Genomic DNA, 13,660 nt, shown 5'->3' on the forward strand with positions numbered 1-13,660 from the left:
GTATAAGAGACAGTATATATACTGTATATATGTACAGAACACCTTGTTATTCAAACATATCTATGAAACCCTCTACATCTAAACTTGTAATTGAAAAATAATTATGCAGAAATATTTTATTAAAATGAGTGTAAAGATGACAAATAACGAACGTTATTTTTCCTTACTCATTCTTTATTCTGTATTTACTTTTTTGCATATTCCAAGGAACTGTTCACCATAACGTGTTGATCTGGCGTGACTGTTGGTGACATACGTGAACTCTCACCAGATTCCACGATTAATTTCGGCTGACTGGCGACAAACTTGACCCTTTCTGAGCTTGTTGAACGCGCAAAGTTTAGTAATGCATCATATTTTGATTTCAGTGAATTTAGTTCCACTTTTTGTTTGCTATTTTCCTGTGCCAGCTTTGTTACCTCATCTTGTAGTTTCTTCTGCTCCGATTCAAGAACATCTTTCTGGGAAACTCTTTTTTCACGACAATTAGCAGCATATCCTCTGTTTTTAAGAGTTCTCCGCCTTTGTTTCAAATTTAGAACTTGATCACGTGGCAGGCCGCGTAATCGACGGTTTAGTTCACGAACTGAGAGACTAACAAGTTCATTATCTGAAATAACCGGCTGGTCTTCCACTGGTTCTTGTTTTATCTGAAATCCAATAATATAAAATATTCCTATTAGTTTAACTCAAGATTTATATTTCTGTTGGGGTTATTTTTATTTTAATTAAACAATAAAAACATTACAAATAGTACAGGCAGACAAAAACTATCTATAAGTATTAAATACAATGTCTCACAAATCATTAATAATTCATAGACAATTAAAAAAAAGTTGCAGTAATTAAACAAGACTGAGTATTCAATACATTTGTAGAGCTATTCTTAAGAGAAGATACAAGTCTACCACTGAATACACTGTGTTGTTAACTGAAATTTTTTTTAAAATATTTAAATGTCCTTCATATAACATATAATGAGTAAATACTTTCCCTGCCAATAGAGATGTATAATACAGTTCCAATATTATCTATTTAGGTGCACACACACATACTGTACATGCGGCAAGGATTGACAATTAGCGAATATATCACTGTGCAGTAAGTGGTGACAATCCCTTTCAGAAAACAAACACACACACATTTACACAAACTAAACACTGGATTGTTGAGATGTTTTGATTTGAAGTCAAATTGATCCCAGAATCACGCAATTCAATAATTTAATCTTTATTAAACCAGATTTGAACAAAAAAAAAAACCACCACAGCAACTCGCAAACCAAGCTACTTGAGCTTAAGCCTTCCATTATGAAGTTAGCCCTCATAAAGGAAAAGAAGAACAACACTCTTCAACGTAGGAAACTTAAGTTACCTGCCCTGACGGTGACAGTAAGGAAAAAGACGGCATAATCGGTTCAGTATACATGCAAATAATTTGTTGTTTACAACAGCTTAACAATTAAGGTACCACAGGCAAGATGAGTCGGCAAAGACTTGCAAAAATCAATCGCTATACAATTTCTGTTGCGAACTGGTACAAAATATCATCGTAGTGATCAGTCGAAAAACAACTTCTCGCTCAAGAACGCTAAGCACACGTCTGATGTGCAATACCCCGTAACAACATTTGACACGAATCCGGATAATGATATCAGCATTTATGAGACTAACGCATTCACGACAACTAAAATGAGGCACATATGCCAATATTAGAGGTGTTTATGAAAGCAAAAATATTCTATCATTTGTCTATGGTAAGGTTTCAAGGAGACAATAAAACACTTGTCTGGTGAATTCCATTTTCCTACCAGGAAGTAATCAGCAAAATGTTTGGAATAAATTAACTTGTTTTGTTCTAAAATGTAAACTATAGATTTAATAATTCACAAAAAAAATAAGTAACTAATAATTACGTTAAGTACCATTGACTAAAAGGACAAAAAAATACATTAAAATCAATGTTTTAATAAATAATCTAGAAGAATCCCCCTCAATCAATAATGGTAAAAGCCATGACAATGCAGAAGCAAAGAGTAAGCAAAAGTGCTGACGAATGATTACAGGTCTAAAATGGACTGACTCAAGACGAGAATGGATGCAAAAAAAAAAAGGAAAAATCAAGCTCGTCTCCCAAATGCTCTTGATAAACAGTACGAAGGTGATGGATCATATTTCTTCTTTTGGTCTGTTCGGCTTAGTCAAGCCATTAGTATTACATCTTGCTAATTATCTTTATATCACTTTATTATACAAATCTACATTTGGTGTGAACATCTGACAGCATAACAGCAATGTGTGATACAATAACCATCACTATTGCCATCCATAATCATTTACTCATTTTAAATTCCAAAACCAAAATGTTAAAATGGACACCTTGTCAGAAACAACCAACCAATCAACCAACCAACCAGCCAACCAGTCATTCAATCAACCAAACAATAGTCAATCAATTGTCGGTCTAGTCTCCCAGAAGTTGTGAAGCTTCCCATACAGTAGATGTGTTTTTAACTCCACAACAACCAAAAGTCTTACAGATTCCCCAATTGATTTCTGATTTTTATTTCTCATTTGTTTACATTTAACTGTAAAATTTTCCAGCATTATTCCAATGTTTTAAAGACCTTGATTTGCCTGTTGTATAATATTGGATCACAGAATTTGTCTGTTTTAATTCACCACAATAATCAGTTTTTTTGTTTAATTTCTTTTGTTAGATTGGCCTTTCCAATGTACAGTAAGAGTTTATTTTGTGATTTTTAAGCAATAAAGTTGATTGCCGATAATTGGTTGATTAATTGAGTAATTGATTGGCTGGCTTATTGATAATATTTCGTATCTTTTACATAACAAAATAAATAAATAATAAATATGCATAAATATAAATATACATACATAAAGACTGAATTGTTAATACATCTAGGTAAAAAAACCCTCAATGATTAAAATATACAGACATTATTTACAGATAATTATCATTAACATACAGTAAATTATAAAATAACTACGCTACAATCATATAATACATAATAAACAATATAACATTTCTATAAAAAAAGATTGATTGATTGATGATTTGTTTGTTTCATTAACAACAAAGTTTACATTTTGTTTAATCATGTAATAGTTAGACTGGCCTTCTCGGTGTACAGTGTATTTAGTTTTTGTAAGATACTTTTTTCAAAAACGCAAATGAAGATTGATAATTGATTGAATGATTATGTAAAGCCAGCATCAACTACCCATGTTACAAATTACTTCACATGCTACCTGTACTGCATTTGATAGCAATGACACATCGGCCATCAAACTCTGTCCAAAATCCACCCTCCCCCACCCTGCGCCATTAATGTTCCTATCAGTTTTATTGAATTTATTAGAGGGTACAAAGAGCAGGGACTCTTTAACTTTTATATTATATACAATTTTTGTTGTTGCTATTTTATTATATTTATTATAACTATTTGTTTGAGGTGATTTTCAAATAAACTGAATTAAATTGAATTTAATTGTAGGCCTAGACTTTATAATTAGATAATGTTCCAAAATGACCTGGTAAATCTATTCAGGATCCAATGGATATGGCAATAAACTTTAGGAAACTAACTGATTCTTTTCAAAATACAAGCGCGAAAGCGGAACTTTAAAAATGTCAAACTTTCTTGAATTTTGCTAGATTAGGAAGTCCGACATTTTATTACAAAATTCATATTATATTACTAGCTCCATGATTTTTTCACATGCCCTTAATTTTTTGGATCATCTTGTTACCACAAAAATTTGGGCAGACGATTCAAATGGGCTCTACAGATATAGTTGTAATCAAACATATTACATTGTTACAATCCTAGATGACTTTAATGTGGTCAGAGGTTTAGAGATGACCATGTGATGTGTTGGGATTTAGCCCTATGCAATCCTTTTTCATGCCCCTGGTAAATACATATTCTATATTTATAGTGCCAAGTTTGTAATAAATTTTCCCAGTGAAAGACATTTCTGAAAATGAATGTGTCATCCTGGTTAAAGATGTTAATAAATAAATCAATAAATAAAATAAACAAAATAAATAAATAAATAATAATAAAATAAATAAAAAATAAAAGAAAAAACAAATAATCAAAATAAATAAATATACCATGTTTGTATGCACAATGCTTACTGTGTTTACCTTAATATTTGGTGGCCCTGCCTTCCTCACCATACTTTTGTTGGTGCCTTCTCACCAATAATTTGCCAGGTGATGCAAGACAATAAATGTCTTCCTAAAAATAAAAAAAAAACCCAGAAAGATGAGTAATTGTCATTGATACTGCTACATTGGTGGTACTACTGTATTCTAGTAGTATTATTAAACATACTGGTAGTTTACTGTTAATACATTTAGCACTAAATTTTGGCAGCACTTGCTATATGCCATAGTATACCGTTAATGCTACAGTACACTAGTAATTTTGAACTAGAGTGCCACAATTCTAGTGAAAGTCAGTGTAGGATTCTTCAAAGCTGTGGTGTATCTTGGAGGGGGGGGGGGGAGTTGGCCAATAATACTTCTCATACTCTTCCCCTAGTCACCCTCCACCCCAAAGTCAAGTTGTTATAATCACCTCAAATCATCTTATATTTTGAGAGCTAGCTACCATTTTCCCCAATCATAGAGCCCTGCTCCAACATCAGCTGCGCACCCCTTTCAAGACTCCTAGACACCACTGCTTCAAAGAGGGTTCCAAGGTAAAAGACACTGTGACAGTGTGTCCAAGCTTCCCTCAGCCATAGCATATTAATTGGAATGTCTAGATGCCCAGAAATGACAATCACACACCGTCAAATTGTCAGGGAAAAAATATTTCTATGACTAACAAGTTCTATTAATTTCGGAGTTCTTTAACAGCTAGACTAGCCTACCCACTGCTGAACAACTCTGGTACCACCCAACTTTCATGTATTTGTTTTGATGAAAATAATAATAAATTATAGTCTTATATTAACATTAACAAAAATAATCAATTAAAATTAAAAAAAAAAATAATGGAGGAATGATGTACATAAGTATGTAAAGAAATCATTACACCAGTCATGGCCTCAGTTGAGCAATCAACATGCTTTGCCAGAATACAACAATTGAGGTTTCAAATGACTCACACATGATGACCACAATAAACATGAGGTAACAAACTTGTCAGAATAATTGGGGACAATACTGGTTAGCTTCCTGGCAACCTGTCCACTGATTAACTCATGCTCTAAAAGTACATTCTAGCACCCAATGAAATGCGAGAATAAATGCTGATAAGTAACACAACTGTAACGATTATGTGAATGATATCAAATTTGCAAAGTCATGCATTTATTCTATTAATATAAAATATATAAATGCTGAAAAAAAGATAAAATTAAACATATTACATTATTTCTGCAATGACAACTTTCACAAACCTGGTAAAAAAAAATTATGTTTTTCAATAAACGGCGGTATTACTCTAATGCTTTGCTAATATAGTAATTAACTTACTATTTACACATTAATTTAATGTTTATTTTTCACTATTATTTTTCAGTAGTAGTACTGTTTACTTGTTTTATCCAATCATGCTATGTTGTAGGATGTCTACATATGTCTTGGATAAATGGTGAGGTTAAACCTTCCTCAGACAGATGAGAAGGAGAGAAAGATTTTTTCCCCAGATTAATTACATCATGAAACCCAAGGACAAAATGACCCATATATCTACATCCTGTCCAGTTTGCTTTAATTTCCACAGCTGTTGTTAAGCTGCATTTTGAGCAACCCATATTTTGCACTCCCAGACTAAGGCCCAATAAAAAAAAATTATTAGTTTATCACCCTCACGTGCATGTCTTTTATGGTACTGGGGAAAAAAAAATTTTGAAAAAAATTTATTTTTGAAAAAAAAAAAAATGTTTAATTTTTTAAATTAATTTTTTAAATTTATTTTATTAAATAGTAGATATTATTTGCATTATCTAAAGCATGTTTTACTTTGAATATCAATGCACCACCAAACAATCCAAAGGTGATATTTGGCTTTAGCAAAATAAAATATAAAAAAAAAAAAAAACCTCCCTCCCTCATCACTTTTCCTGCCCAGATAGGGTGATAAACTAATATTTTTTATAGGGCCTAATCATTAGGTGCTACAGAAATTTTCTATTTACTACTGAAATTTTGAGGCATAGTTACTAAAGCATTTCAACAAGTTGAGATGTCTGAACATTGTCTGCGGTTTCTATCCGAGGATTACCTTTGTTTAACTAGGAAAACAACTCCCTGGTTTAACTTGCTGTATTTATTTACAAATTAGATGATTTACATCCCTGTTGGAGACTAATAAATAAAAAAACTTGTCACTCTGACTCAGGTTGATTAGGAAAAGAACGACACATTTATAATTATAAATCTAGATGTTTGTTTACTTTAAGTCATAAGTAGTCATCCAGACTAGGGATTCAAAAATGGTATGTTTTTTGTTCCTCGTCCACAGCTTCAATATTTTAAAAATAGTTCTTATTGCAAAGGCACCCCCTTTCTTAATTCATTATCTTTTCTTGATCTTAACGTTTCCTTCAATTGTTTTAAGTTTAAACTTATATACAATATACTTTTTAAATGAAAATTAGAAATTCTTTGCTTTTTATTAGTTTTAACTTCTTTTTATCTTTTGATATGTTAAAGTTTTTGAGTGCAATGTATATTTTTTGCAATTGTATTTTTATACTTCTTTTTATTGTTGTTTCCTGTTTTTAAATGCAATTCGTTGTTCTTGCAACTTTTGGATTTTAACTTTGGAATTTTATTTTTGCTTGCAATTTCATTATTTTAACTTAATATTTTAAATTTTCTCATATTTTTATTCTCTGCAGTTGAATTTTATATCTGTAATTGTTGTGAAGGAGGGCCCCTTCAAGTCAGCATTGCTGTTAGAGCCACCCTCTCAAAATATTGTTGAATAAATAAATAAATAAATAAATAAAACATAGATGTAGACAATATTTATTTCTAAATCTGATTTCTAATCCCAGTGTGTAGGGTTCAAATCTTGTGACCAGTTTTTTTTTCATAGCTATATACGGTACATTCCATTCCCATTTTTTTAATTTTAAAATAAATTTTATTCAATAAACACATAAAAACACTACAACAATAATTGATAAAAAAGAAATATTTCCCACTGTGTCAAACCACTTTGACAAACATGAAACTGTACAGTATACACACAGTTTGGCTGGCAATGTAGTACAATCTGATTATTTTTTTAACTAGATTTTTCAAAAACTTGTTGAGGAAATAATGTTTCATTGACATATGAATGACCCTGCACTTGCCCCTAAAAAATGTTTACCCATGATGATGAAGACTATAATAAGTTGAGATAATGGTAGTCACTTCCAGAAATGCAAATTGGCAATTAAATATGCAAATAAATAAATAAGAATAGTGAAAAATCTTGGGGAATTTAATACAGAAATGGTATACAAAATGCAACGATTAAAAGTACTCTGATGACTTGCACTTACTACTGTAATATAATAATAATAATAATAATAATTTGGATTTATAAAGCGCAAAATACATAGGTCTTTATGCGCTAGAGATTTGCAAATTAAAATAAACTAAAGAGATGAGCCTTGAGACGATTTTTAAATATCTCAACAGATGATAGGCCTACTCAGGGCCGGCGGAATGTTTTTCAAAGTGGGGGCCCCACTAGTAAGATGAATGGGAATATGATTGAGGGAAATCTGGGTTGAAATTTGGGGGGGGGGGGTTGTTAAAATTTTTTTCCCAAAACCCCAAAACGGAAGGGGGTGCGGGAAAATCAGCTCACAGGTCCTGAAAAGGTAGGTCTAGTACTCATTTTTTTTTTTGCCCAAGGGAGGGGATCAGTACCCCTGACCACCAGATCTCCAGTTGGACCGTTGGACGTGTCGGGCCCCATGTCAGCGAGTTTCTAGAACCACTGCCATGTGCCGCCCCTGCCTTACCTGATCAGCAGAGGTGGGAATACCATGTGGTATATTTCCCCAGTCAAGTGGTATTTACTAATTATGAAGTTCCTGACAATATATTTGTTGATGAATTAATCTGAGAAAAATACACTTTATCCTTTATATATATATATATACATATATATATACATATATATATATATACATATATATATATTATATAATATATATATAAATCATCAAAGGTAAATACAGCGTTCGAATAAAGGACACAAATACATCGTGTAGTATAGCTGCAACAAATGTTGTATATAAATAAAACAAAATATATAGGCCAAGGGCCTATATATGAAAATAAAAGCCAGGCAACCAAAACTGACTCCAAAGCCTTTCCTAGCCCGAACATCGCTCGATCTCTGCCCCAATTAACTCTCTATAAAAACAAACTTTTCTAAACGACCTCAATCTCTTCCTTTTGAATATAAAATCTCGACTGCCTGTGCCCAGCCTAGCTAGCACAGCAGTCCCCATAAAAACTGAACAAAACGACCACTTCACACTTCAGTTATAATTAAAGCGTGGTTCTACAGTTACCTTCAGTTTTGTACCAAAAGTGCTGAGTGGACAGAAACGGTATTTTTTATAGATTCTATGACGAGCTGTAGTAGTTGTTGAAAGTCCAAAGAACTGCTTATTCATCAAAAACGAAAACTTGTTTCAGGACCTAGCGCCATAAACAAAACAACGACAAGGTTGCGTCTCACGTGAGAATGACAGAATTGCTGACTCGACAACTTAGTCTAGGTAGTCCAGCCGTTACAATAGCCCAAACCCAATTCACTCTTTTCACAATAAAAATTTATTTCCTTTTATTTAGGCCTATTATCTCGCAAATATAAAATTCACCATTTACTGATGGAAACACAAACAACCAACACACGTATAAAATGATTAAGTGTAGAATACTTTTATTTAATTATTTATTATCTATCCAAGAAAAAACAAACGATTCTGTCTGCCCCTTGTTTGAACCCCGGCCCCCCCGTCGGACATGTCGGACTCCCCTGCCGGTAAACCTCTGGAGCTACCACTGAATATGAACTGTAGTTATTATATTAATGATAGTGTTAAATTAAATTATAGACTTGAATTAAAATGAATATCTTATAATGTACAAAGCATTATAAATTCATTAAGGCCCCATAAAAAAATTATTAGTTTACCACCCTATCAAAGAATAAAAACTGATGAGGGAGGGAGGATTTTTTTTTCCTAACCCCGCCCCCATTTTACCGATGTTCGCAAGTAAATCAATGGTTAAGGACAAATATATTAAAAGTCATAAGAATAGAATCAAATTTGTATAAAAGGGGTTTTTGTTGTACCAGTAAACATATTTGCAAGAATTTTTTTCAAGTGAAGAAAGATGGAAAAACGACCGTTTGAAATAAAAATATGTTGGAAAAAAAATTGGAATTTTCCCAAAAGTGATGAGGGAGGGGGTAATAGACCAATAATTTTTATTATGGGGGTCTAAAGATATTTTATTTAATGCGGTATTAAGTGGCCTTCTGTACTGGTATTACAGGAGATTATGAAAATTATATCATAATTTTATTTAAGTAAAATAGGAGACTGATAGGTAACAAAGGGAACTAGTCCCTGTACAAATACCATAGGCCCGTACACATTATTTTTATTGGGTGGCGGTGCGAATTTGTGGAGTGGACTAAAATTGCTGGGGGCCGCCTAAGGGAAGAACCCTGATGGAATCGATGCAGCGAAGAGACATTTTTTATAATTTGTCGTCTTATTTAATCGATTTATGCAATATGAAAAGTGGGCGAATCCAGGAATTTAGAATAGAGTCGGGGTTGGGGGGGGGGGCGTCCACATATCGAGGGTTTATACCATGCAGTAGTCCTAGCATGTTGGGGGCTGAGGTAAAATTATTATGGCACTTCCAGAAATTCCAGGGAATATAAGGCTTTTGTTCAGAGATTGGTGTCTGTAACACTTCAGCCCCACCATAGATGAGGAAAAGGTAATGATTATGTCACTAGATGACCGGAAATGGCACTTTTATACAGTGGCGTAGCTAGTGGCGTCAGGTTTAAAGGGGGGGGGGGCGCTGAAATGGGAGAATGAGAGTACAAAAATAAGTAGAAATTAGAAAAACACGACGAAATTGATGTGTGTCGTCAGGCATGAATATTTTCCAGTCAATAAGAATCTGAATGTAGTTGTTTTTATTGGCAAATTTAAAGATTGTGATTTCTTTTCAGTCCATTTCGACCGTTTTTCTCTTGTTTTTTATCCTATTCTGTAATGACTACATGACTAAGGCTCATCCTGCCATATCTCAGAGCCACGATGGGAAAAGCGAGACTACTGTATCTGCTTTGGCACTAGGCCCTACTTAGTATTGAGCGTGATGAAGCAGACAACATTGCTAACTTTGAGCATATCAACTTATTTGCTGATGCAAAAGCACACAAAATTCAGTTGCGAGTTTAAACAATGTTAAAAATTCAGCAACTTACAAGACTCTACTATAAGAAAAATTTAGAGAATAAGAATACTATAAGCCGTATGCGATAAATACAACAGCCTTAAAAATTAGGATATGATAAAGTTGTATACAAAGCTCCTAACATCGTAATGCAGTTTCAATAGTAAGAAACAGTGGTGGCGCCAGACCCCTTCTGGGATAGCTGCGACGCCATCTCCCCAACCCCTCCCGTCGGTGAGAAAAATCATAATTCGTTGGGGAGGAAAAAAAATTATATGTATTTTGTGCATAGGCCTGTTAGTAGACTCTAAAATCGATTAAATAAGCCTTTGAAACCCATAAATTGTCAAAAATGCTCGCGTCAAAGAAATCTTCCCCCTCGTCGGGGCATCGCCCACACCCCCGGACCTCGGACCCCTCCCCCCTCGGGCAAATCATGGCGCCACCCCTGGTAAGAAAGAACATATGAAAGCTAGAATAATAATAGTTATTCGGGTTTGAATAATGTTATTTAGACAGTGCATGGTATGGACGTATGGTACGGATATGCTTAAAGTCTATACAACCAATATCAATTTATTTCAAAATATTATAATTGGTGGAGGAATGGGGGGCGGAAAATGGGGGCGTAATTTTCTACTCTTTACCCGGCCGCCAAAACCTCTACCTACGCCACTTCTCTCATACTTAAATGAATACTTGAATAAGCCTATTTTTAAAACAAATTCGTAATAAATGTGAGCCAGGGAGGGACTTTTAGAGATAGAGATTCTACCCTCCTCAACCAAATCATGGTTGGGTGAAATATTTCAGAATATATGTTCGCATCCGTCGCACCTTCCCCCACCCGCTTGCGTACAATCCTGATACAAAACAATTTATCTAAAACTTCATATATAAAAATTATAAATTTTAATTTTAATTTAATAATAAAAACGGTTTACTACAACTTTATGGCAAAAAATTTACAGTAAAAATATGTAAAACTATAAATAATCATCCGTCGAGGATATTAAAGCCATGAGTTGTTAAAGCTTAAGATTCTGTGTGGGAATTTCAGCCCACCCCACCCCCCCCCCCAAAAAAAGGAGAAAAAAAACCAAATAATATGTAGGCCTATTTTTATTAGTAGACTACCGTATTTATCTATAAAATCGATTAAATCTAAACCTCTGAAACCCCTAAATTGTCAACCTTTTTACGGTGGCTTTTCTGTCCCCTGGACCACTTTCAAGACGTTTTGAGCGACCCACTTCGGGTCACCCTAGCATATTACCCCTAAAATTTTACCTTTCCCATCACTTCCCCCTCCCCCAGACGCTGGAGCCGAAAGTGGATATTTATGTATGGGGGCCTACCGTAAAACTTGGAATAGAAAAGAATTCCATCTCGAATAGAGGCCCTCTTTAGTTTGCAAAAGTAATCTCGAAAAGAAACCCGTGGGTTCCAAATCAAGATGATTTGGGCTTCTTTCGAGATAGTACGGTACTTACATTCACACTGACGTCAGTTTATGTACTAGCATAAGTTAAAATTTTAAAAACTTTTAAACAGAATTTCGAATTCCATACTTGAAAAATGTCGTATAGTAGCAATTCCAAAATTACAGCATTCATTTGAAAAGAAGCCCCTTCTTTAGTTTCCAAAAGTAATCACTAAAAGAAGCCCATCCCGAAATGAGGCCCATCTCAAAAAAGCCCTTGGTCCTAAAAAAACATAAGCTGCAACCCGGGGCTTCAATTCGAGGCTTATGGTATGCTCAAATAAACGCCCCCTTTCACTGTAAATGTGCAACACACTAAGTAAATACTGACACTGGTTTCAAATGAAATAAATGACAACTTTGGTTTGTATTAATTTGTATGATTATTTAAAAAAGAATAATGCCGGGCACTCACGACAAATCCAACTCCGCTCCCTGTCAACGATAGATGACGCAACGCCGTCTGCTGATTGTCGGTAGCAATCTGAACGGATCGTTGTTAAAAACGATCCGTTGCGCACGTCGTCGTGTGGCGTTCTTCATAACATCACATCGGCCGACGACCGTTGTGCGCAGTAAGTGCCCAGTTTACATTCTATGTTTCGTGAATTGTAGAATTCTGAGAGTATTCATCGTAATTGTTATTTTTTTTTAATAGAAGAAACATCGTACCGACGTCATTATTTTGGATCAAGACGGCACGTCCGGTGAATAATCACAATCTTGTTTTCTACACAAATTTAAGTGTATGGGTAGACTTGCAGGGTCTTTGTCTAATTATTTAATTTATATCACCATAAGCTATAAAAATGTGTAAAATATAAGCATGAATCTGTACTTACATGGCCAGATGAATGAAAATACTCAATCGATGTGCCACCAAATCGTAACCAGCCTTCACCATGCCCTCACGATGTCACCAGTGTCGCAACTGCCCAAAAACTATTTACTACCAATAAGCAATCAACAAACTACAGGGTTTCTGGGTCATTTGCAAGGTACTACATGGCTCAACTATTTTTTACTTAGGGATTAATTGGTAAAAATCGCACACAAATCATACGACTCGATTCTGAGATTAATTTTCCGAATAAAGTTCTACCGTACTAAATATGACGGACTATTGTCTTCAGTTGTCTTTGTTGGTCATTCAACTGTCATTTTATCTATTTTTTCGGTGATATTAGGGCCTACCATTCTCAATAATCTATAAAACACACACATAACAACGTCACGTTAGACTGATCGGTGGGGACGCCGTGGTGACACCGGTAGGGTCAATTTTCGTCGGAAGGTATCAAAATGATAAACAGTTTCATTGGACAACATGTTAACCACCTATATAAAAAGAGGCCCTACTGATCCCACCATCAGGTTAGAAAAAAAATGTAATTCTACTGGAGTAATAACATATATAATTATAGATTGTGTTGGGAATGATGTTGCTTATTGTATTAATTTTGTTTACAGTCATTTAATGTTGGGCGGGAGGGGGAGTTTAATTTGCCCCACTTCTGTTGATACTGGAACAGATCCGTCCCTACTTTTTAGAGTAAAATATAAACGATCCAGGGAGTTTTATAAACGCTCCTGAGAGTTTTTCGAGGGAGACAGTATTGCAAATGAGGCTCTGAATGGGAGTTTATGGAGAGAGAGAGAGAGAGAGAGAGAGAGAGAGAGAGAGAGAGAGAGAGA

General features: G+C 34.3%; 1 protein-coding gene across 2 annotated transcripts in view; it reads right to left on the reverse strand.

Annotated features, from left to right (window-relative positions):
- Positions 1-8,733, reverse strand: part of LOC117122320 (transcription factor MafK-like) — a 12,289-nt gene extending 3,556 nt beyond the window's left edge. The window contains exons 1-3 of one of the 2 annotated variants that reach the window (XM_033267882.1): positions 8,565-8,733; positions 4,174-4,267; positions 20-650 (exon numbers count right to left, since the gene is read on the reverse strand). In XM_033267882.1, the coding sequence (XP_033123773.1) occupies positions 186-650; positions 4,174-4,206 (498 nt within the window). In that variant the 5' untranslated portion in view covers positions 4,207-4,267; positions 8,565-8,733 and the 3' untranslated portion in view covers positions 20-185. Of the gene's footprint in view, positions 1-19; positions 651-1,374; positions 1,757-4,173; positions 4,268-8,564 lie in introns of those variants that run through there. The other variant, XM_033267881.1, reaches the window with a different exon arrangement.
- Positions 8,734-13,660: the final 4,927 nt, after the last annotated feature.

This window comes from Anneissia japonica, unplaced genomic scaffold (assembly GCF_011630105.1).
Source record: "Anneissia japonica isolate Jap-2015-1 unplaced genomic scaffold, ASM1163010v1 scaffold287968_len422783_cov224, whole genome shotgun sequence".
Classification (NCBI taxonomy): Eukaryota; Metazoa; Echinodermata; class Crinoidea; order Comatulida; family Comatulidae; genus Anneissia; species Anneissia japonica.